Raw genomic sequence first — 26,500 nt, 5'->3', positions numbered from 1 at the left:
AAATGATATGACTGCATTTTCTCTTTAGATTTTTAAAAAGTTTATTTATTTTTGACAGAGAGAGAGACAGAGCATGAGCGGGGGAAGGGCAGAGAGAGAGGGAGACACAGAATCCAAAGCAGGCTCCAGGCTCTGAGCTGTCAGCACAGAGCCTGTGCATTTTCCCTTTAGAAAGGTCAAAGGTCACTGTGGCTTCAGTACAGAGAATGGCTAGAAAATGGGGGTATTGTGAGGATATGATGCTGGAGTTAGGGAGGTCAGCTAAGAGGTTGTTCTGGTCACCTGGGCAAGACATGAGGGTTACAATAATAAAGGAGGGCCACTGGGATGGAAAGGAGGAGATGGATTTGTGAGATATCCAGAAGGTCGAGGCAGAATAACCTCATGATTAAGAGTGTGGTGAGGATGTGGAGAAATGGGAACCCTCTTGCACTGTTGGTGGGAATGCAAACTGGTGCAGCCGCTCTGGAAAACAGTGTGGAGATTCCTCAAAAAATTAAAAATAGATGTGCCCTATGACCCAGGAGTAGCACTGCTAGGAATTTATCCAAGGGATACAGGAGTACTGGTGCATAGGGGCATTTGCACCCCAATGTTTATAGTAGCACTTTCAACAATAGCCAAATTATGGAAAGAGCCTAGATGTCCATCAATTGATGAATGGATAAAGAAATTGTGGTTTATATATACAATGGAGTACTATGTGGCAATGAGAAAGTTTGAAATATGGCCTTTTGTAGCAACGTGGATGGAACTGGGAAGCGTGATGCTAAGTGAAATAAGTCATACAGAGAAAGACAGGTATCATATGTTTTCACTCTTATGTGGATCCTGAAAAACTTAACAGAAGACCATGGGGGAGGGGAAGGAAAAAAAAAAGGTTAGAGAGGGAGGGAGCCAAAGCATAAGAGACTCTTAAAAACTGAGAATAAACTGAGGGTTGATGGGGGGTGGGAGGGAGGGGAGGGTGGGTGATGGGCATTGAGGAGGGCATCTGTTGGGATGGGCACTGGGTGTTGTATGGAAACTAATTTGACAATAAATTTCATATTAAAAAAAAAAGAGTGTGGACTCTGGAACTAGAGTGAGTGGCTCTCCTCCCAGCTCTAGCCTTTACCAGTATGGAAACGGGAGCAGTTTGTATACCTTCTCTGTGCCTCTGGTTTTGTTTGTTTGTTTGTTTTCTTTGTTTTGTTTTGTTTTTTAGTCTGTGATTTGGGGAAAATAATAGCACCTCCACCGATGGTTGTTGTGATTAAATCAACTGATGCATATTATGTTTGGAACACTGGTTCCTGGTAAGTGTTCAATAAACAGTTATTATATGATTGATTGGAGGAGATGACACCTGAATTTTTGATGTGGGCAAATGTGTGAATGAATAGTGGTTCCATTCACAGAGGAATGCAGGAGAGAGCAGGTCTCAGGAGCATGCTGGGCTTGAGGTGGCTGAAGACACCCAGGTGGAGATATCTTGTGTGCAGTGGGATCAGTGGAGTGGAGGTCAGAGGGATCTGGGTAGCGTGAATCCTCTAGAACTGCAGGAGGGCACGACATAGAGGGACACTTGGAATGGCTGCTGGGAAGACAGCTGACAAGGGCAACAGGACGGCAGGTATACGGGGCCCAGTGGAAGCTGGAGACTGAACGTGCAGTGACGTGCAGGCAGAGAAAGATAGATACCATATGTTTTCACTCATATGTGGGTCCTGAGAAACTCAACAGAACCGGGGGGAGGGGAAGGGGGAAAAAGTTACAGAGAGGTAAGGAGGCAAACCATAAGAGACTCTTAAATACTGAGAACAAACTGAGGGTTGATGGGGGGTGGGGGAGAGGGGAAAGTGGGCGTTGGGCATTGAGGAGGGCACCTGTTGGGATGAGCACTGGGTGTTATATGGAAACCAATTTGACAATAAATTATATTTAATAAAAGAAAACCATATGCACACCATGGATGCTGAAAACTGGACAATGCTGGTACATGGATCAATCAAAGTAGATCTAAAACAATGGAAAAAACATGTGCTGTTCATGAATTAAGAGACTCCATATAATAAACATGTCAGTTCTCCCTAACAAAAATGTGCAGTGACATGATCTGCGCTCCTGTACAGTTTTCTCCAACAGTCCTCCCAGCCTGGGGTAGGAGGGAAGAGCAGCTGAACTGACCCAGGGTTGGGGTTTTACTGGCTGAGACAGCAAGACCTGGAGTCAAGATGTTGACAGTACTGCTCAGAGATTGGGCCAGAGTCCGCTGTGAGATGTGGGCTGCAGAGGCAAGAGTGAAGACATGAGAAGGGTTGAGGAGGCAGGAGTTGAGGGGGACTCTCAGACTATTGGCTTGAGAAACAGATGGGGAAAACCAAGATGATGAGAAATAGAGGAAGAGAAAGAACAAGGAGTGTGCATGTGAGTGTACATGTTCACATGTGCATGTGCATGCTGGGTATACAGGGGAATGGAGGGTGGAAAAAGATATATTGGGTATTTAATTAAAATAAAATTCCAGGAGATTGTGTTCACTTACTTTTTATTTTTATTTGTATTTTTTTAATATATAAAATTTATTGTCAAATTGGTTTCCATACAACACCCAGTGCCCATCCCAAAAGATGCCCTCTTCAATGCCCATCACCTACCCTCTCCTCCCTCCCACCCCCCATCAACCCTCAGTTTATTCTCAGTTAGTAAGAGTCTCTTATGCTTTTGCTCTCTCCCACTATAACCTCCTTTTTTTTTTTTTTTCCTTCCTCTCCCCCATGGTCTTCTGTTAAGTTTCTCAGAATCCACATAAGAGTGAAAACATATGATACCTGTCTTTCTCTGTATGGCTTATTTCACTTAGCATCACACTCTCCAGTTCTATCCACGTTGCTACAAAAGGCCATATTTCATACTTTCTCATTGCCACGTAGTACTCCATTGTATATATAAACCACAATTTCTTTATCCATTCATCAGTTGATGGACATTTAGGATTTTTCCACAATTTGGCTATTGAGAGTGCTGCTATAAACATTGGGGTCCAAGTGCCCCTATGCATCAGTACTCCTGTATCCCTTGGATAAATTCCTAGCAGTGCTACTCCTGGGTCATAGGGCACATCTATTTTTAATTTTTTGAGGAACCTCCACGCTGTTTTCCAGAGCGGCTGCACCACTTTGCATTCCCACCAACAGTGCAAGAGGGTTCCCATTTCTCCACATCCTCACCAGCATCTATAGTCTCCTGATTTGTTCATTTTGGCCAGTCTGACTGGCGTGAGGTGATATCTGAGTGTGGTTTTGATTTGTATTTCCCTGATGAGGAGCGACGTTGAGCATCTTTTCATGGGCTGTTGGCCATCTGGATGTCTTCTTTAGAGAATTGTCTATTCATGTTTTCTGCCCATTTCTTCACTGGATTATTTGTTTTTCGGGTGTGGAGTTTGGTGAGCTCTTTATAGATTTTGGATACTAGCCCTTTGTCCGATATGACATTTGCAAATATCTTTTCCCATTCCGTGGGTTGCCTTTTAGTTTTGTTGATTGTTTCCTTTGCTGTGCAGAAGCTTTTTATCTTCATGAGGTCCCAAGAGTTCATTTTTGCTTTTAATTCCCTTGCCTTAGGGGATGTGTCAAGTAAGAAATCAGAGAGGTCTTTTCCTGCTTTCTCCTCTAGGGTTTTGATGGTTTCCTGTCTGACATTCAGGTCCTTGATCCATTTTGAGTTTGTTTTTGTGAATGGTGTAAGAAAGGGGTCCAGAACAATATAGGAAGATGGCGGCGTAGGAGGATGCTGGGCTCACCGCGCGTCCTGCTGATCACTTAGATTTCACCTACACCTGCCTAAATAACCCAGAAAACCGCCAGAGGATTAGCAGAACAGAGTCTCCGGAGCCAAGCGCAGACGAGAGGCCCACGGAAGAGGGTAGGAAGGGCGGCGAGGCGGTGCGCGCTCCACGGACTGGAGGGAGGGAGCCGGGGCGGAGGGGCGGCTCGCCGGCCAAGCAGAGCCCCCGAGTCTGGCTGGCAAAAGCAGAGGGGCCTGACGGACTGTGTTCCGACAGCAAGCGCGACTGGGCGTCTGGGAGGTCATAAGTTAACAGCTCTGCTCAGAAAGCGGGAAGGCTGGAGGACAAAGGGAGGGAGAGCTGCTGAGCCCCGGGACGACAGAGCTCAGTTTGGTGGGGAACAAAGGCGCTCGCCAGCGCCATCTCCCCTGCCCATCCCCCAGCCAAAATCCCAAAGAGAACCAGTTCCTGCCAGGGAACTTGCTCGCTCCGCGCAAACACCCAACTCTGTGCTTCTGCGGAGCCAAACCTCCGACAGCCGATCTGACTCCATCCCGCTGCCACAGGGCCCCTCCTGAAGTGGATCACCTAAGGAGAAGTGAGCTAAGCCTGCCCCTCGTGCCCCCGTGCACCTTGCCTACCCACCCCAGCTAATACGCCAGATCCCCAAAATCACAAGCCTGGCAGTGTGCAAGTAGCCCAGACGGGCCACGCCACCCCACAGTGAATCCCGCCCCTAGGAGAGGGGAAGAGAAGGCACACACCAGTCTGACTGTGGCCCCAGCGGTGGGCTGGGGGCGGACATCAGATCGGACTGCGACCCCGCCCACCAACTCCAGTTATACACCACAGCACAGGGGAAGTGCCCTGCAGGTCCTCACCACGCCAGGGACTATCCAAAATGACCAAACGGAAGAATTCCCCTCAGGAGAATCTCCAGGAAATAACAACAGCTAATGAACTGATCAAAAAGGATTTAAATAATATAACAGAAAGTGAATTTAGAATAATAGTCATAAAATTAATCGCTGGGCTTGAAAACAGTATAGAGGACAGCAGAGAATTTCTTGCTACAGAGATCAAGGGACTAAGGAACAGTCATGAGGAGCTGAAAAGCGCTTTAAACGAAATGCAAAACAAAATGGAAACGACGACAGCTCGTATTGAAGAGGCAGAGGAGAGAATAGGTGAACTAGAAGATAAAGTTATGGAAGAAGAGGAAGCTGAGAGAAAGAGAGATAAAAAAATCCAGGAGTATGAGGGGAAAATTAGAGAACTAAGTGATACACTAAAAAGAAATAATATACGCATAATTGGTATCCCAGAGGAGGAAGAGAGAGGGAAAGGTGCTGAAGGGGTACTTGAAGAAATTATAGCTGAGAACTTCCCTGAACTGGGGAAGGAAAAAGGCATTGAAATCCAAGAGGCACAGAGAACTCCCTTCAGACGTAACTTGAATCGATCTTCTGCACGACATATCATAGTGAAACTGGCAAAATACAAGGATAAAGAGAAAATTCTGAAAGCAGCAAGGGGTAAACGTGCCCCCACATATAAAGGGAGACCTATAAGACTCGTGACTGATCTCTCTTTTGCAACTTGGCAGGCCAGAAAGAATTGGCACCATATCTTCAGTGTGCTAAACAGAAAAAATATGCAGCCGAGAATCCTTTATCCAGCAAGTCTGTCATTTAGAATAGAAGGAGAGATAAAGGTCTTTCCAAACAAACAAAAACTGAAGGAATTCGTCACCACTAAACCAGCCCTACAAGAGATCCTAAGGGGGATCCTGTGAGACAAAGTACCAGAGACATCGCTATAAGCATAAAACATACAGACATCACAATGACTCTAAACCTGTATCTTTCTATAATAACACTGAATGTAAATGGATTAAATGCACCAACCAAAAGACACACGGTATCAGAATGGATAAAAAAACAAGATCCATCTATTTGCTGTCTACAAGAGATTCATTTTAGACCTGAGGACACCTTTAGATTGAGAGTGAGGGGATGGAGAACTATTTATCGTGCCACTGGAAGCCAAAAGAAAGCTGGAGTAGCCATACTTATATCAGACAAACTAGACTTTAAATTAAAGGCTGTAACAAGAGATGAAGAAGGGCATTATATAATAATTACAGGGTCTATCCATCAGGAAGAGCTAACAATTATAAATGTCTATGCACCGAATACCGGAGCCCCCAAATATATAAAACAATTACTCATAAACATAAGCAACCTTATTGAGAAGAATGTGGTAATGGCAGGGGACTTTAACACCCCACTTACAGAAATGGATAGATCATCTAGACACACAGTCAATAAAGAAACAAGGGCCCTGAATAATACATTGGATCAGATGGACAGGACAGATATATTTAGAACTCTGCATCCCAAAGCAACAGAATATACTTTCTTCTCGAGTGCACATGGAACATTCTCTAAGATAGATTATATACTGGGTTACAAAACAGCCCTTCATAAGTTTACAAGAATTGAAATTATACCATGCATACTTTCAGACCACAATGCTATGAAGCTTGAAATCAACCACAGGAAAAAGTCTGGAAAACCTCCAAAAGCATGGAGGTTAAAGAACACCCTACTAACGAATGATGGGTCAACCAGGAATTAGAGAAGAAATTAAAAAATATATGGAAACAAACGAAAATGAAAATACAACAATCCAAATGCTTTGGGACGCAGCGAAGGCAGTCCTGAGAGGAAAATACATTGCAATCCAGGCTTATCTCAAGAAACAAGAAAAATCCCAAATACAAAATCTAACAGCACACCTAAAGGAAATAGAAGCAGAACAGCAAAGGCAGCCTAAACCCAGCAGAAGAAGAGAAATAATAAAGATCAGAGCAGAAATGAACAATATAGAATCTAAAAAAACTGTAGAGCAGATCAACGAAACCAAGAGTTGTTTTTTTGAAAAAATAAACACAATTGATAAACCTCTAGCCAGGCTTCTCAAAAAGAAAAGGGAAATGACCCAAATAGATAAAATCATGAATGAAAATGGCATTATTACAACCAATCCCTCAGAGATACAAACAATTATCAGAGAGTACTATGAAAAATTATATGCCAACAAATTGGACAACCTGGAAGAAATGGACAAATTCCTAAACACCCACACTCTTCCAAAACTCAATCAGGAGGAAATAGAAAGCTTGAACAGACCCATAACCAGCAAAGAAATTGAATCGGTTATCAAAAATCTCCCAACAAATAAGAGTCCAGGACCAGATGGCTTCCCAGGGGAGTTCTACCAGACGTTTAAAGCAGAGATAATACCTATCCTTCTCAAGCTATTCCAAGAAATAGAAAGGGAAGGAAAACTTCCAGAGTCATTCTATGAAGCCAGTATTACTTTGATTCCTAAACCAGACAGAGACCCAGTAAAAAAAGAGAGCTACAGGCCAATATCCCTGATGAATATGGATGCAAAAATTCTCAATAAGATACTAGCAAATCGAATTCAACGGCATATAAAAAGAATTTTCACCATGATCAAGTGGGATTCATTCCTGGGATGCAGGGCTGGTTCAACATTCGCAAATCAATCAACGTGATACATCACATTAACAAAAAAAAGAAGAACCATATGATCCTGTCAATCGATGCAGAAAAGGCCTTTGGCAAAATCCAGCACCCTTTCTTAATAAAAACCCTTGAGAAAGTCGGGATAGAAGGAACATACTTAAAGATCATAAAGGCCATTTATGAAAAGCCCACAGCTAACATCATCCTCAACGGGGAAAAACTGAGAGCTTTCTCCCTGGAACACGACAGGGATGCCCACTCTCACCGCTGTTGTTTAACATAGTGCTGGAAGTTCTAGCATCAGCAATCAGACAACAAAAGGAAATCAAAGGCATGAAAATTGGCAAGGATGAAGTCAAGCTTTCACTTTTTGCAGATGACATGATATTATACATGGAAAATCTGATAGACTCCACCAAAAGTCTGCTAGTACTGATACATGAATTCAGCAAAGTTGCAGGATACAAAATCAATGTACAGAAATCAGTTGCATTCTTATACACTAACAATGAAACCACAGAAAGACAAATAAAGAAACTGATCCCATTCACAATTGCACCAAGAAGCATAAAATACCTAGGAATAAATCTAACCAAAGATGTACAAGATCTGTATGCTGAAAACTATAGAAAGCTTATGAAGGTAATTGAAGAAGATTTAAAGAAATGGAAAGACATTCCCTGCTCATGGATTGGAAGAATAAATATTGTCAAAATGTCAATACTACCCAAAGCCATCTACACATTCAATGCAATCCCAATGAAAATTGCACCAGCATTCTTCTCAAAGCTAGAACAAGCAATCCTAAAATTCATATGGAACCACAAAAGGCCCCGAATAGCCAAAGTAATTTTGAAGAAGACCAAAGCAGGAGGCATCACAATCCCAGACTTTAGCCTCTACTACAAAGCTGTAATCATCAAGACAGCATGGTGTTGGCACAAAAACAGACACATAGACCAATGGAATAGAATAGAAACCCCAGAACTAGTCCCACAAACGTATGGCCAACTCATCTTTGACAAAGCAGGAAAGAACATCCAATGGAAAAAAGACAGTCTCTTTAACAAATGGTGCTGGGAGAACTGGACAGCAACATGCAGAAGGTTGAAACTAGACCACTTTCTCACACCATTCACAAAAATAAACTCAAAATGGATAAAGGACCTGAATGTGAGACAGGAAACCATCAAAACCTTAGAGGAGAAAGCAGGAAAAGACCTCTCTGACCTCAGCCATAGCAATCTCTTACTTGACACATCCTCAAAGGCAAGGGAATTAAAAGCAAAAGTGAATTACTGGGACCTTATGAAGATAAAAAGCTTCTGCACAGCAAAGGAAACAACCAACAAAACTAAAAGGCAACCCACGGAATGGGAAAAGATATTTGCAAATGTCATATCGGACAAAGGGCTAGTATCCAAAATCTATAAAGAGCTCACCAAACTCCACACGTGAAAAACAAATAACCCAGTGAAGAAATGGGCAGAAAACATGAATAGACACTTCTCTAAAGAAGACATCTGGTGGCCAACAGGGAAATACAAATCAAAACCACACTCAGATATCACCTCACGCCAGTCAGAGTAGCCAAAATGAACAAATCAGGAGACTATAGATGCTGGTGAGGATGTGGAGAAACGGGAACCCTCTTGCATTGTTGGTGGGAATGCAAATTGGTGCAGCCGCTCTGGAAAGCAGTGTGGAGGTTCCTCAGAAAATTAAAAATAGACCTACCCTATGACCCAGCAATAGCACTGCTAGGAATTTATCCAAGGGATACAGGAGTACTGATGCATAGGGGCACTTGTACCCCAATGTTTGTAGCAGCACTCTCAACAATAGCCAAATTATGGAAAGAGCCTAAATGTCCATCAACTGATGAATGGATAAAGAAATTGTGGTTTATATACACAATGGAATACTACGTGGCAATGAGAAAAAATGAAATCTGGCCTTTCGTAGCAACGTGGATGGAACTGGAGAGTGTGATGCTAAGTGAAATAAGCCATACAGAGAAAGACAGATACCATAGGGTTTCACTCTTATGTGGATCCTGAGAAACTTAAGAGAAACCCATGGGGGAAGGGAACGAAAAAAAAAAAAAGAGGTTAGAGTGGGAGAGAGCCAAAGCATAAGAGACTGTTAAAAACTGAGAACAAACTGAGGGTTGATGGGGGGTGGGAGGGAGGGGAGGGTGGGTGATGGGTATTGAGGAGGGCACATTTTAGGATGAGCACTGGGTGTTGTATGGAAACCAATTTGACAATAAATTTCATATATTAAAAAAAAAAAGAAAGAAAGGGGTCCAGTTTCATTCTTCTGCATGTTGCTGTCCAGTTCTCCCAGCACCATTTGTTAAAGAGACTGTCTTTTTTCCATTGGATATTCTTTCCTGGTTTGTCAAAGATCAGTTGGCCATACGTTTGTGGGACTAGTTCTGGGGTTTCTATTCTATTCCATTGGTCTATGTGTCTGTTTTTGTGCCAATACCATGTTGTCTTGATGATTACAGCTTTGTAGTAGAGGCTAAAGTCTGGGATTGTGATGCCTCCTGCTTTGGTCTTCTTCAAAATTACTTTGGCTATTCGGGGCCTTTTGTGGTTCCATATGAATTTTAGGATTGCTTGTTCTGGCTTTGAGAAGAATGCTGGTGCAATTTTGATTGGGATTGCATTGAATGTGTAGATAGCCTTGGGTAGTATTGACATTTTAACAATATTTATTCTTCCAACCCACAAGCACGGAATGTTTTTCCATTTCTTTATATCTTCTTCAATTTCCTTCCTAAGCTTTCTATAGTTTTCAGCATACAGATCTTGTACATCTTTGGTTAGATTTATTCCTAGGTATTTTATGCTTCTTGGTGCAATTGTGAATGGGATCGGTTTCTTTATTTGTCTTTCTGTGGCTTCATTATTAGTGTATAAGAATGCAACTGATTTCAGTACTTTGATTTTGTATCCTGTGACTTTGCTGAATTCATGTATCAGTTCTAGCAGCCTTTTGGTGGAGTCTATCGGGTTTTCCATGTATAATATCATGTCATCTGCAAAAAGTGAAAGCTTGACCTCATCTTTGCCAATTTTGATGCGTTTGATTTCCTTTTGTTGTCTGATTGCTGATGCTAGCACTTCCAACACTATGTTAAACAGCAGCGGTGAGAGTGGACATCCCTGTCGTGTTCCTGATCTCAGGGGGAAAGCTCTCATTTTTTCCCCATTGAGGATGATATTAGCTGTGGGCTTTTCATAAATGGCTTTTATGATGTTTAAGCATGTTCCTTCTATCCCGACTTTCTCGAGGGTTTTTATTAAGAAAGGATGCTGAATGCTGTCAAATGTTTTTTCTGCATCAATTGACAGGATCATATGGTTCTTATCTTTTCTTTTATTAATGTGATGTATCACGTTGATTGATTTGTGAATGTTGAACCAGCCCTGCATCCCAGGAATGAATCCCACTTGATCATGGTGAGTAATTCTTTTTATAATTGATTTCGATTTGCTAGTATCTTATTGAGAATTTTTACATCCATATTCATCAGGGATATTGGCCTGTAGTTCTTTTTTTTTTTTTTTTTTAGGTTTTTTTTTTTAACGTTTATTTATTTTTGAGACAGAGAGAGACAGAGCATGAATAGGGGAGGAGCAGAGAGAGAGGGAGACACAGAATCTGAAACAGGCTCCAGGCTCTGAGCTGGCAGCACAGAGCCCGACGCGGGGCTCGAACTCACGGATAGTGAGATCATGACCTGAGCCGAAGTCGGACACTTAACCGACCAAGCCACCCAGGCGCCCCTGTAGTTCTCTTTTTTTACTGGGTCTCTGTCTGGTTTAGGAATGAAAGTAAAACTGGCTTCATAGAATGAGTCTGGAAGTTTTCCTTCCCTTTCTATTTTTTGGAATAGCTTGAGAAGGATAGGTATTATCTCTGCTTTAAATGTCTGGTGGAATTCCCCAGGGAAGCCATCTGGTCCTGGACTCATTTGTTGGGAGATTTTTGATAACTGATTCAATTTCTTTGCTGGTTATGGGTCTTTTCAAGCTTTTTATTTCCTTCTGTTTGAGTTTTGGAAGTGTGTGGGTGTTTAGGAATTTGTCCATTTCTTCCAGATTGTCCAGTGTGTTGGCATATAATTTTTCATAGTATTCTCTGATAACTGCTTGTATTTCTGAGGGATTGGTTGTAATAATGCCATTTTCATTCATGATTTTATCTATTTGGGTCATTTCCCTTTTCTTTTTGAGAAGCCTGGCTAGAGGTTTATCAATTGTGTTTATTTTTTCAAAAAAACAACTCTTGGTTTCGTTGATCTGCTCTACAGTTTTTTAGATTCTATATTGTTTATTTCTGCTCTTATCTTTATTATTTCTCTTCTGCTGGGTTTGGGGTGTCTTTGCTGTTCTGCTTCTATTTCCTTTAGGTGTGGTGTTAGAATTTGTGTTTGGGATTTTTCTTGTTTCTTGAGATAAGCCTGGATTGCAATGTATTTTCCTCTCAGGACTGCCTTCGCTGTATCCCAAAGCATTTGGATTGTTGTATTTTCATTTTCGTTTGTTTCCATATATTTCTTAATTTCTTCTCTAATTGCCTGGTTGACCCATTCATTCGTTAGTAGGGTGTTCTTTAACCTCCATGCTTTTGGAGGTTTTCCAGACTTTTTCCTGTGGTTGATTTCAAGCTTCATAGCATTGTGGTCCAAAAGTATGCATGGTATGATCTCAATTCTTGTATACTTATGAAGGGCTGTTTTGTGGCTCAGTATGTGATCTATCTTGGAGAATGTTCCATGTGCACCTGAGAAGAAAGTATATTCTGTTGCTTTGGGATGCAGAGTTCTAAATATATCTGTCAAGTCCATCTGATCCAGTGTATCATTCAGGGCCCTTGTTTCTTTATTTACTGTGTGTCTAGATGATCTATCCATTTCTGTAAGTGGAGTGTTAAAGTCCCCTGCCATTACCACATTCTTATCAATAAGGTTGCTTATGTTTGTGAGTAATTGTTTTATATATTTGTGGGCTCCTGTATTCGGCGCATAGACATGTATAATTATTAGCTCTTCCTGATGGATAGATCCTGTGATTATTATATAATTCCCTTCTTCATCTCTTGTTACAGCCTTTAATTTAAAGTCTAGTCTGTCTGATATAAGTATGGCTACTCCAGCTTTCTTTTGGCTTCCAGTGGCACGATAAATAGTTCTCCATCCCCTCACTCTCAATCTGAAGATGTCCTCAGGTCTAAAATGAGCCTCTTGTAGACAGCAAATAGATGGATCTTGTTTTTTTATCCATTCTGATACCGTGTGTCTTTTGGTTGGCGCATTTAATTCATTTACATTCAGTGTTATTATATAAAGATATGGGTTTACAGTCATTGTGGTGTCCGTAGGTTTCATGCTTGTAGTGATGTCTCTGGTAGAGATGTCTTTGTCTCACAGGATCCCCCTTAGGATCTCTTGTAGGGCTGGTTTAGTGGTGACGAATTCCTTCAGTTTTTGTTTGTTTGGGAAGACCTTTATCTCTCCTTCTATTCTAAATGACAGACTTGCTGGATAAAGGATTCTCGGCTGCATATTTTTTCTGTTTAGCACACTGAAGATATGGTGCCAATTCTTTCTGGCCTGCCAAGTTGCAAAAGAGAGATCAGTCACGAGTCTTATAGGTCTCCCTTTATATGTGGGGGCACGTTTACCCCTTGCTGCTTTCAGAATTTTCTCTTTATCCTTGTATTTTGCCAGTTTCACTATGATATGTCGTGCAGAAGATCGATTCAAGTTACGTCTGAAGGGAGTTCTCTGTGCCTCTTGGATTTCAATGCCTTTTTCCTTCCCCAGTTCAGGGAAGTTCTCAGCTATAATTTCTTCAAGTACCCCTTCAGCACCTTTTCCTCTCTCTTCCTCCTCTGGAATACCAATTATGCATAGATTATTTCTCTTTAGTGCATCACTTATTTCTCTAATTTTTCCCTCATACTCCTGGATTTTTTTCTCTCTCTTTTTCTCAGCTTCTTCTTTTTCCATAATTTTATCTTCTAGTTCACCTATTCTTTCCTCTGCTTCTTCAATCCAAGGCTTAGTTGTCTCCAATTTATTTTGCAACTCATTGATAGCATTTTTTAGTTCCTCCTGGCTGTTTCTTAGTCCCTTGATCTCTGTACAAGAGATTCTCTGCTGTTCTTTATACTGTTTTCAAGCCCAGCGATTAATTTTATGACTATTATTCTAAATTCACTTTCTGTTATATTATTTAAATCCTTTTTGATCAGTTCATTAGCTGTCGTTATTTCCTGGAGATTCTTTTGAGGGGAATTCTTCCGTTTGGTCATTTTGGATAGTCCCTGGCGTGGTGCAGAACTGCAGGGCACCTCCCCTGTGTTGTCTTGAATAACTTGTGTTGGTGGGTGGGGCCACAGTCAGACCTGATATCTGCCCCCAGCCCACCGCTGGGGCCACAGTCAGACTGGTGTGTGCCTTCTCTTCCCCTCTCCTAGGGGCAGGATTCACTGTGGGGTGGGGTGGTCCATCTGGGCTACTTGCACACTGCCAGGCTTGCGGTGCTGGGGATCTGGCGTATTAGCTGGGGTCGATCGGCAAGGTGAACAGGGGTGGGAGGGGCAGGCTCAGTTCACTTTTCCTTGGGAGATCCCCTTTGGGAGGGGCCCTGCGGCACCGGGAGGGAGTCAGACCCACCGGAGGGATGGATCCACAGAAGCACAGTGTTGGGTGTTTGCACGGTGCAAGCAAGTTCCCTGACAGGAACTGGTTCCCTTTGTGGTTTCGGCTGGGGGATGGGCGAGGGAGATGGCACTGGTGAGCACCTTTGTTCCCTGCCAAGCTGTGCTCTGTCGTCCAGGGCTCAACAACTCTCCCTCCTGTTGTCCTCCAGCCCTCCTGCTCTTGGAGCAGATCTGTTAACTTACAACCTTCCAGATATTAAGTCCCTCTTGCTGTCCGAAAACACTCCCCCCGTCCCCTCTGCTTTTGCAAGCCAGACTCGGGGCCTCTGCTTGGCTGCTGGGCTGTCCCTCCACCCGGCTCCCTCCCGCCAGTCTGTGTAGTGCACACTGCCTCTCCGTCCTTCCTACCCTCTTCCGTGGGCCTCTCGTCTATGCTTGGCTCCGGAGAATCCATTCTGCTAGTCTTCTGGTGATTTTCTGGGTATTTAGGCAGGTGTGGGTGGAATCTCCGTGATCCACAGGATGCGGTGAGCCCAGTGTCCTCCTATGCCGCCATCTTCCCCAAAGTTCATTCAAAAAAAATAAAAAATTATTATTGGTGCAAACTGAAGATTTGGTGTATATGCCTAGTTGGTGCAGTAAATGCCCTAATAAAAGTGTTATCCAGACCTCCTTAGTTAAAAAGGTCTTTGGTTCATGGCCCCTTTTACCATATTTTTGATCAGAGGATGGTATTTTAAAGCAGGGTGTTGGGGCATCTGGGTGGCTCAGTCAGGTAAGCATTTGACTCTTGATTTCTGCTCAGGTCATGATCTCAGACTTGTGAGATCGAGCCCCACATTAGGTTCTGTTCTGACCGTGGAATCTGCTCAAGATTCTCTCGCTCTCCGTCTCTGTCCCTCTCATGCACTCTCTCTCTCTCTAAATAAATAAATAAACTTAAAAAAATTAAAAAGCACGGCATTAAGGTGACTGATGGATTACATGAGTCAAGGCATTCCAGGGACATGAATGCATTTGGACTATTTGTATGGATTCAGTTTTGTGTTAGATATTGGAGCAGCAGGTTAGCTGATTGTCATTTTTAATAACACCCCTGAATATCGACTCTGTCTAATTTACTGGTCAATGGTTCATTAGAATTTCATAGGCATGCATTCAATACAAGGCAATATGCATTACAGTCTCTACCTCAAGGAGTCTATGGCCTATTAAGATCAGAATAAGGACACACATAACTATAAAGTAGAAAGCTTTAGGTGTCATAAAAGAGAGAAACAGTAAGATACTGGAAGGTCAGAGATGTTGAACAGTCACTTCCAGCTGGTAAGATCAGAAACAAATTGCTTTGATAAGGAAATGACATTTGAATCAGGAAGGGATCTGTGCAGAGGTAAAGAAAGGATGTTGCAGACAGAAGAAGCAGTGTGAGCAGATTTTTAGGGAAAAATATCTTAACCCTTGTTGTTAAGGAACCGCAGCAGCTTGATGCAAATACTGCAGGCCTGAATTGTAATCATGGTATTAGTGGTCAAAACAGGAAGAAAATAAAAGAAGAAAATGGCCAAGATTTTTAAAGCACTTAAGAAATCAGTTATAGAAAGAAATTAGTTTTAATAAAAAAATACCCGAGTCATCAGATTTTAACAAGGTAACTGCTTTGTGTTTTGGTTTGATAGAAATCATTGTATTTCCGTTCTGTTGAAATAGAATGGTCATTTCAAGTTACAGCATAGCTTATGAATACATCTTTCCATATCTGGGGTAAATCCTCCAGCAGAACATATTTATGCGTCAAAGAATAGGCACAATTTTTAAAGGTTGCCAAAATGAAGTTAGCTGTAGGGTACAAATGCCCACCTTTATAACATCTTCGTCAACAATGAGTTTTGCCTGTCTCTCTTTCTTTTTCTTAAAAAACTTTTAAAGCAAATTTTATTTTGAAATAACTATAAATTCACAGGAAGTTGCAAAGGAAGCACGGAGAGGTCTCATATATCCTTGACCTCCTATTTCCCTCATGGTAACATCTTATATAACTAGAGCATAATATCACAGTCAAAAATTTGTCCTTGGTACAATGTGTGTGTATAGTTCCATGTCAGTATATTGCATGTGTAAATATATATAACTTACATCACAATCAAGTTACAGAAATCCCTTTGTTAGGTTCAGTAATAGCACTAGAAATTGAATGCATAACTTGTAAGAAGTAAAAAACTTCCTATTAGCAAATTTTCTTATTCACTCCAACTCTATAAGCCTTAAGATTTTTGCCTATCATCTTATTTCTTCTCTGTGTGTCTATTTTATCACCACAGACATACCCCCGCCACCACCATCTGTAACCTGTGGCAGCCACTAATTTGTCCTTCGTCTCTGTAATTTTGTCATTTGAGAATATCATATAATGGAATCACACAGTATGCAACCTGTTGGGATTATCGTCTTTTTCCATTTTCTTTTTGTCCCTGAGATCCATCCAGGTTGTTATCAATCATTTGTTCTTTTTTATCGCTGCACCAAGTACCACTCTTTGTTTCATCATGCCCTGCTGAGGGACATTTAGGTGTGAAAGCTCTTATGAATAATCATGCACAGGATTTTGAATGTATTAATATTTTAATTATGAAAATTTAAAAACATACACAAAAGTGGAGAGAATGCTATAATCTTCAATGTTTGTCAGTATTCTCCCATTCTTATTTCTTCTGTCCTTCTCCCTCACATACCCACGCACCCATACCTGCATTCCTACCCCCACACACTTTTTTTCCTGGAGTATTTAAAAAATATTTTTTAATGTTTATTTATTTTTGAGAGAGAGAGAGAGAAACAGAACACAAGCGGGGAGAGACAGAGAGAGAGGGAGACACGGAATCTGAAGCGGTCTCCAGGCTCTGAGCGGACAGCACAGAGCCCGATTTGGGGCTCAAAGACACATTCTGTGAGATCATGACCTGAGCTGAAGTCACTCGCTTAACCAGCTGAGCCACCCAGGCACCCCTCTTGGAGTATTTTAAAGTAAATTTCAGACATAATTTCCCTTTACCCATAAATGATACATATCTCTAACAGATAAGAATATTCTTTAAAAAAAATCACATCCACGGTACCATTATCCTACAAAAAAACCCAGTAATTATTTTATATCATCTTTTATTCACGTATTTGAATCATCATCCAAACGAGATGTACCTTTGCATTTGGTTGGTTTAAGATTCTTCTAATTTATAACTGCCCCCCACCCACAACTCTCTGATGCCATTTATTGGTTGAATAAAGGTCATTTTCCTATAATATTTCCCACATTCTGCACTTAGCTTAATTGTATTTCTCCAGAATATACTTGTTCCTCCATTCCCCGTGTCTCCTACAACCTGGCTGGTAGGTCTAGAGGTGTAGATTTTTGTTAACAGTTCTGCATAGCTGGTGCTGTGTGGTACATCATGTCAGGAGGCACATAATATATCTGGTTTTCACTCATTTGGTGTTGAGATTGATTCAGAGGGCTCAGGTGTTGTTAGCCTGATTGAGCCATTATAGAGTCCTTCAGCAACATCTTTCCTAATGGTTTTAGCATTGATGATCTTTCGTTTCATTAGGGACTGCATAATGGTCATTTTTTTTCTGTTACTTCTGAGTTTATTAGCTGGAATTGTTCTATGAAGAATCATTTTCCTTCCTCAATCATTTGGTTAACTTGCAGTGCAATTTGAACAAAAAAAGTGCACGACAAATGATTGATTCTTTCCTTTTATTATTTCCAAAATAATTTTGTGCCTTAGCAGCTTCCAAAGGTGACCAATGAGGTTTTTTTTTTTTTAGTATCATTTGAACTTAGATTTTTAGAGACTTGTCCATTGAAGACTTTTAAAAAAACATATTCAAATTGTCTTATCTTTGGTGAATGGGAACTCCTTCAAATTACTCTGGGTCCTTTAGACACAACCCCAGTTGCCTTTGATAATATCCTTGTTCTATGGTAAAATAGAATGTTCCAAGTTCATCATAAACATTTTATGCCTCAGACCTCAAATTACCCATGTCTCCAAGGAGCAGTGGTTCCTTTTAGTGGGGTATTTAGAGACCACAGTATGTCCTTGGACTCTTATTGCTTACCGGGCCTTAATTGTTTCTGAGCTCTTTCATTATGCATGTTATTTAATTTTTTTTAAGTTTATTCATTTATTTTGAGAGAGAGAGAGAGAGAGAGAGAGAGAGAGAGAAAGAGAGAGAGAGAGAGAAACAGAGAGAGAGAGAATAAAGAGAGAATCCCAAGCAGGCTCCATGCTATCAGCATTCAGCCTGATGTGGGGCTTGATCCCACAAACCATGAGACCATGACCTAAGCCGAGATCAAGAGTGGGACAATTAACCAACTGAGTCATCCAGGCATCCCAGTAGTGAGGCTATTTAAAAGGAGAAAATAATCACGAACTTACAATTATTTTCAATTTAAATGTAAGATTATAGGATTTCTTAATATAAGAACTTTGGTTTTATTTTTTATGAAGCTGAAATGCTTTTGTTCTTAACAAAATTGATTTAATTACATGTTTTAAAAATATTATTACTGGGGTGCCTGGCTGGCTCAGTCAGTAGAGCATGCAACTCTTGATCTTGGGGTTGTTAGTTCAAGCCTCATTTTGGGGCTAGAGCCAAAGAAAAATATTATTACTAATATTATGACTAACACTAAGACTACAATGAAGATAGTCTAGTCAAAACACTGTATTTTAAGGTCAGTTGGAATAATTGTTTTCTCTTTGTGGTTATGACACCAACTTGATGTACAGCAAGGTTCATTCCTTTTGCTGGTTTTCAGTTTTTAAGAATTGATTTTTAAAATGTTTTTAAGTGTATTTTTAACAACTTTATTGAGATTAAACTCACATACCATACAATTTACCCTTAAGGCATATATAGAACTCAGTAGTTTTTGGTATATTCACAAATATGTGCAATCATCACCACAGTCAATTTTAGAACATTTTCATCATCTCAATAAGATATCCCATCCCTTTTAGCTATCACCCTGCCATTCCTTCATTTCTTGTAGCCCTAGGCAACTGCTAATTTACTCTTTCTCTCTAGAGATTTCCCTGTTTTGGACACTTCATGTGCATAGACTCATACAATATGTGGTCTTTTATAAACTGGCTTATTTTACTGAACATAAAGTTTCTGAGGTTCTCCCATGTCTCTCTGATCCAAGGGGGCACTTCAGCCTCACCTCTGGGCTCTGGGATTTTCACAAAGGTATCTTGAGTATGGATAGTTTCTAGTTGTTTTTTTTTTATGAAGTTGGCACCTATTGCACCATGTTGGTGACATCACTTCTAATATTACTTTGTGTTGTAATAATTATGTGCATTACAGTTAATTTTTTGTGTTTGTCTTTCTATGTTTAGTATGTCTTCTTTGCTTTTTCTAAAATTTCTTTTGGTATTTAGGAAGGTTTACTTTTAGGTTTAGTTTTTTTGGTGTGTATAAAACCCATGTAATGCCTACATTAGTAATTTATTGCTATGTAACAAATTACACCCAACCAAAGCCATGAATATTAGTTTTCTCACATTTTCTATGGGTCAGGCATCTAGCTGTGGCTTATTAGCTGGTGCTTCTTCCTCAGTGTCTGTCTTGCATCTCACATCAAGCTGTTGGCTGGGCCTGTAGTCATTCCAACGCAAAAATGGAGATGGCAAATCCACCTTCAAGCTCATTCACATGGTTGTTGGCAGGCCTTGGAAGATCCCCTTCCAAGTTCACTCATGTCATTGCTGGCAGGCTTGGTCCCTCACCGCATGGGCTTCTCTATAGGCTTTCTGAGTGTTCGTACAATGTGGCAGCTGATGATCTTACAGGGACCCAGATAGTACCCAAGATGGAACCAAGTCTCTTTATGACTAATCTCAGAAAGTGACACACATTGCTTGTGCCGCATTATATTTGTTAGAATACCAAAGGATAGTCTGCACTCAGGGACAGGGCATTACACAAACACATGAGTGCTTGGAAACAGGTATCATTGACTGCCATTGTACAGGCTTTCTACCATAATTCCTTAAGCTCCTTTATTTTTTAAACTTTTTTAACGTTTATTTTTTGAGAGACAGAGACAGAGTATGAGCAGGGGAGGGGCAGAGAAGGAGGGAGTCACAATTCCAAAACAGGCTCCAGGCTCTGAACTGTCAGCACAGGTCCCGATGTGAGGCTCCAACTCACAAACCGCGAGATCATGACTTGAACCGAAGTGGGTCACTCAACCCACTGAGTCACCCAGTCGCCCCCCTAAGCTCCTTTATTATATCTGGTTAAACAGTTTGACTCCTACCTATTACTTACACAATTGTTAATGATCTTAGTCAACTTTTGATTTTATTTCTGTTTTTTACTTTTAAAATTGTATTCTTTCTACTTTGTCAGAAAATATGTTTGAATTCTATTTTCTCCTTGTGTCTCCAACTTCATCATTAAAATTAGCTCTACAGTTAAATAAATGAAATGTTCATTGTCAGTTCTTTTGCTGAGGTTCCTGGTCACTTTTTGGTTGGCTGAAGCCCATCCTCTGGTAGATTCCTAAGGAAGGGAACTTGTTTACAATTTTCCCTGAAATTTTGAATGTTCAAAACTCCTTTCCTGTAGCTTTGATAACTGCAGGAGAGCTTGGATGTATATAAACTCCTTGGCTCACACTTTTTAAAGTTTTTGGAAAATGTTGCTCCTCTCTTTTCTTATTTCATAGGTTGCAAAACCATAGTTGAAAAATCAAGGTCCAATGACATCTAATTCTCTTGCCCTTGTAAGTTACTTTATCTTTTTGTCTGGAGGATATGAGGCCTTTTAAAAATTCTGTAAAGTCTAATAGTTCTGTTATGGTGTGACTCAGAGTTGGACCACCTGGGTGGCTCAGTCTACTGAGCGCCTGACTCTTGATTTTGGCTCAGGTCATGATCTCACCATTTTGTGAGTTCTGTACCCGCGTGGGCTCTGTGCTGACAGCGTGGAGCCTGCTTGGGGTTCTCTGTCTTTCTCTGCCCCTCTCCCGCTCCAACTCTGTTTGTCTCTCTCAAAATAAATAAATAAGCTTAAAAAAACCCGAACAGATATGACTCAGAGTTGACCATTCTGGGTCTGTCTTCCTGAGTAACTACCAGTCCCTTTTCATTATGTTTTCTTTTATTTCTGGAAATTTTTCTTGGATGATAGTTTTTTTTTTTTAAACGTTTATTTATTTTTGAGACAGAGAGACAGAGTATGAACAGGGGAGGGGCAGAGAGAGAGGGAGACACAGAATCTGAAACAGGCTCCAGGCTCTGAGCTGTCAACACAGAGCCCGACGCGGGACTTGAACTCAGGGACCGTGAGATCATGACCTGAGCTGAAGTCGGATGCTTAACCGACCGAGCCACCCAGGTGCACCTGGATAATAGTTTTAAATATTAGTTCCACTTCAGTAATTTTTCTTCTTCATGGGCACCAGTTCTAGTGTGTTGGATCTTCTTTTTTTTTTTAATTTTTAAAAAATGTTTTATTCAATTTTGAGAGACAGAGAGATACAGAGCGCTAATAGGGGAGGGGCAGAGACAGAGGGAGACACGGAATCTGAAGCAGGCTCCAGGGTCTGAGCCATCAGCATAGAGCCCGATGCAGGGCTCGAACCCACTAACTGTGAGATCATGACCTGAGCTGAAAAAGTTGGACACTTAATGGACTGAGCCATCCAGGTGCCTCAGATCTACTTTTGGACTGTCTACTATTTCAACCATTTATTCTCTGATTTTTTTGTTCCTTTTCTAAAATTTCATGTTCATTTCCTTGGATGTTTTGCTGCTTTAGTTTAGTGTCCCTTATTAAAATTTTCACTCAGATTTATTTTTCTTTATGTACCTCTTTCTTCACTTGTTTTTTCTTGGTAATGACTTCTTGTCTTGTGAGGTTTGTAATGATTTTTACGGTTTTTTATTTGACATGGTATCAAGCATTGTTAGGTGTTTTATTTATTTATTTATTCCCTTTGGCACAGGGTTGGATAAAGTAGTGTGCTATATTACTGAAAGTAGAAATCCCCATGTAGTTATAAATAGGCCCCCACAGTTGCAAGTATCCTCCTACAAGGCATAAGGAAGAATTTGTGGAGGGCAGATGTCTTAGCTCTTTGATTTGGGATGGGGGGGTGGCTGTTTAATAACTTATTTATGACTAAAAACTTCAAAAATTCTCCAGAAACTTCCTCATCCTTATCTCATCTCTTACTGGGTTTTTAGTCTCTGCCCAGCTGTGAAGGCCTGAAGCCTTATGTTTTTTTTCTGTTTGGAGGGTGTCATGAGAGAGAATTGTCAAATAAGCCTATAAAGTAGCAAGCTATGAAGTGTATTTATTGAGCAGTGTTTACTTTTTTTTGTCTTGGAGGATAAAAGTACCAAAATGTAGGAACTGCTTATATTTCCACATCTTGCCTGAGCTCACTCCAGAATCACTTGGTTTGTCTAAAAGGAACCCTAGATTTTGGAACGAGGCCAACTCTGGACTAAGTACATGGAACAGATTCCTTTAGTTAAGGCATTTGTTACAAGAATTCAATGTGTTTTTGAATATTGGTCTTTTCTAAAACTTTTGTATTTGAAAAAGCTTTAAATAAATTGTGACCTGTCTTCAGGAATTAGCCGTTATTTTCTCTAAAACTTTTTTATTTTCACTCCTAGGTGAATGAAAGAAAGAACTAAAGATGGCGGGTAGAAGACTCGAGGAGTCCATGGGGGCTGTTCAGATGGGGTTAGTCAGAATGCTGAAAGGGTTCCAAAGCAAGGTTTTGCCACCCTTAAATCCAAAGTTGGTTACAAAAGAAGAAGTAAATCGAATGGTAATGTATCTGAGACTTTCTGTGTAACATACCTAATGCAGCCTCCTCAGGGGGACGACAGCTGCTACTTGGCAGTCTCAGAAATCACATGGAGAAGTACGGACTGATGAGATCCATTTAGATAACATGGTAGCTTGGGGCAGAGCACAGGCACCACTCAGAGCCAGGAGAGTTTTTGAAACCACGTACCTCAAAGTAGAGGCTTGAATTGCTTCAGTTAATCAGTTGAAGTAAGACTATACAATCAAATTATTATGGTTTTCTAAATGTTAGGTTGAACCCTGTGAGACTGTGTAGTTCAAAACAATCAGATATCAGAATTTCATAGGGTTTAACTTAAATAATTTATTATGTGTTGATTGGCAAGAGTTATTTCTGTTTGCATATTTGTAGAACATAGAGTATCAAAGTAATGACTATATGATATCAAAGAAAAATACATTTTCCCTGTCCTTTAAAAGAAAAAATATTTCTGTTTTTAATGAGTTATAATAATTTGATGAGAACTGAATTATAAACTCATGCTTATAGAGAATATCAACAATAATGTGTAGGGTTCGAGACGGTATTCACCATATTTAAAAAACTAGTCTCAAGTTATATTCTGATTGAAAAAATAAAACCTATCATCAATCACTTTTGTGGTGGTTATAGTTTTGTATTTAAAGTAACTCCTGACATTTGCTTTTAAGATTTTATTATTTTTATTTAAACCGCAACACAGCTGAAATTTCCTAACATTTTAGTATTCTAATCTGGGTTCCAGTCAAAAAGAACCTCAAAAACGAAGTCGGAAGCTGTATTAGAAATATGCCTTCATTTAAATGGATTCAATCACAGAAATTAATTTTGTATGCATTTTGAAGAGCAGTGATTTTAACCCAAGGTGAAATCAATCAACTAAATTGTATAACCTCTGAATGTTTTAAAAAGTCTTGGTATATGCTCAAGCATGATGTTGCTGTCAGTGATCATCATCCCCCCTTGCATATAAAGTAAGCCCTGGAACATTCCAGAACAACAATAAGTAGATAATGGTGTTTGGTCCTGGGTAACTAAACCTTGTTGGGTTATTTAAATGATTTTTATTTAAATAATAGGCTACATTCCCCCCCCCCCCCCCCCCCCTCATAATATGAGAAAGTGTTAAAGCATTTTGTGTTCCTGTTTGGGTGTGTGACTATGACTGGCTGCTGGTTCTGGTGATGGATGGGCTTCAAGCTCTTTTAAAACAAGGTCTAGGGGTGCCTGGGTGGCGCAGTCGGTTAAGCGTCCGACTTCAGCCAGGTCACGATCTCACGGTCCGTGAGTTCGAGCCCCGCGTCGGGCTCTGGGCTGATGGCTCAGAGCCTGGAGCCTGTTTCTGATTCTGTGTCTCCCTCTCTCTCTGCCCCTCCCCCGTTCATGCTCTGTCTCTCTCTGTCCCAAAGATAAATAAACGTTGAAAAAAAAAAAAAAACAACAAACAAGGTCTAAATGCGCTCTTGTGATTTCTAAAGAGTTCAAACTCATTCCTAAGCTGTGCAGTCACACTTCCTAGATCCTCCTCATTTCACAAGATTCCTCTTTAACCTGATACAGCAGGATAGTGAAAACACCCACAGGCTTTGTTTGTTGTAACTGGAGTTGAGAAATAGAAGCATTTCAAATTCCTTAGTTCTGAAGACCAGAAGTGATTTTGGAAGCAGGGTTGTATGTTCAGATGCTCCTTCTGAACATAAATGTTAAGCTCTTTGGACATGTTCCTGTGCAATTTCTTGACTCCCCTCCCTCCTCCCAGTTTCTTTTGTGTGATTTCTTCAAAATGACAAGGAAACAGCAACCACATGTCATTTCAAATTACTGTGCAAAGAGCTTAAAAGTCCACAGGTACTTCTCTTGTATTATTTAGTTAATTTAAATATTTTATAAGGGAACTTAGTGGCATTCCAGAATTATCCTGAAAGTTGCAAACACAAATTATTCATTACTGGCGCTCATGAAAATACTTTTTCAGTATAACCATTTATGAATCTACAGCTGTTTTGTTTTAAATTCTAGCTGACACCCTCGGAGTTCCTGAAGGAAATGTCCCTCACCACAGAGCAGAGACTGGCTAACACACGTTTGATGTGCCGACCACAGATCATCGAACTTTTAGATATGGGGGAAACAACACATCAAAAGGTAGCTGCTTTCTGTCATAGTTACCTATGAAGCAGGTCCTGGAATAATGTGAACATTCTAGAACAACAGTAACTAATAGCTATCATTTCTGGGATAAATCCTTATTGGGTTTGTGTATTCATTCATTCATTCATTCATTCATTCAGAGAGTGCAAGCGGGGGAGGGGCAGAGGGAGAGGAAGAGAGAATCCCAAGCAGGCTCCATGTCCAGCATGGAACCTGATGTGGGGCTCAATCTCATGACCCTGAGATCATGACTTGAGCCGAAATCAAGAGTCACATGCTCAACTCATTAAGTCATCCAGATACTCCTGTGTTATATGTTCTTTTTCTACCTCTGTTGATCTTGATATCTATGATTTGATATGGAGAGAATTACAATTAATAAGTACACATAACTTTTGAGGAGTCACATTTCTTTCCTAGCTACTTCTGGACACCGTTGTTTATAGATTAGAAGTTCCAAGGATTCCAGTACCAAATCCAATTAAGTCATCTTAACACAACAACAAATGCCTTCTTACCTGAGCTGTCATCACTAGAAAGGAAGAAGGTGGAATTGTTTATTAAAGGAGACATTTGTTGTCTCTCCCGGCTCACTTCCAATAGCAAATGTATCCTTTTAGTCTCTAAGGGACAGTTATTTTAACCTGTTTCTGTATTTTAATGTAAACTGTATGTTCTAGGCTTTAGGAGCATATGATTATAAGATAAAGTCTTATTTCCTACTTTTAAGTTAATTTCTTGAATTACATGCTTTACTTTTTATGTACAGATTATGGTATGAACGTCCATGAGTTTAACTGCTGGAGATCAGCCTCCTCTCAAAGGCTTCCTGGGTATTCCTGAGAGATTTTTCAGAGATCTTTCCCCGGATGAATGAGTCCCCGAGACTCATTTGCTCTTGCTGCAACACCATTGCCTCCCCTGTTTGGGATCTGCACAATATCTGCTCTTCTCCTGAGCGCTGCTATCTTTAGTTATTGTTTCTTCTCTTCTCTGCCAGCACCCTCTACCTTTGAGGGCAGCGAACAAGGCTTTTCCCAAGGCTGATTCATCATTGTTCTTTTCCCATAGCATGACTGAGACCAGACTATGAATATTTTCCTGTGTGTACTGCTTGTGTGTGTTTTAACATTGTGCCCCCTGCTATGAAGGATGAGGAAATTCGTATACTTTACTATATCTCATCATTTCTCCTCTTTCTTCTTTCAACTCAGTTGGTTATTTTTACTTTATTTTCTGGAGTTTCATTTGTTCTTAGTTGGGTGATAGTCCTCCCCTACTAATACCTTCAAGAAGAGCTTATGGAAACTATATTTCCTTGGTTTTATGTGTTTGACAATATTTGTGTCTTGCCTTTATACCGAACTTCAGATTTGCCTTCTTGGGTCACGTATATTGCTCGTAAGAGCTCTGTGGGCATTTTCCTCACCTTCTGGCTTTAATGGTAAG

The 26,500-nt window shown here is 40.6% G+C and overlaps 1 protein-coding gene across 7 annotated transcripts in view; it reads left to right on the top strand.

Annotated features, from left to right (window-relative positions):
• HYDIN (HYDIN axonemal central pair apparatus protein) overlaps nucleotides 1-26,500 on the top strand; it is a 438,409-nt gene that overhangs the window by 80,016 nt on the left and 331,893 nt on the right. For all 7 annotated transcript variants that reach the window (XR_008293813.1, XM_053211099.1, XM_053211098.1 and 4 more), the window contains 2 exons: nucleotides 22,722-22,879; nucleotides 24,920-25,045. Coding sequence is in view for 6 of the 7 variants with exons in the window: in XM_053211099.1 (XP_053067074.1) it covers nucleotides 22,745-22,879; nucleotides 24,920-25,045 (261 nt within the window). In the remaining variant the exon portion in view is untranslated. The remainder of the gene's footprint in view (nucleotides 1-22,721; nucleotides 22,880-24,919; nucleotides 25,046-26,500) is intronic.

The sequence above is a fragment of the Acinonyx jubatus genome, chromosome E2 (assembly GCF_027475565.1).
Source record: "Acinonyx jubatus isolate Ajub_Pintada_27869175 chromosome E2, VMU_Ajub_asm_v1.0, whole genome shotgun sequence".
Classification (NCBI taxonomy): domain Eukaryota; kingdom Metazoa; phylum Chordata; class Mammalia; order Carnivora; family Felidae; genus Acinonyx; species Acinonyx jubatus.
The sequence above is the reverse complement of the archived record's forward strand: the minus strand, read 5'-3'. Positions and strand labels throughout refer to the sequence as shown.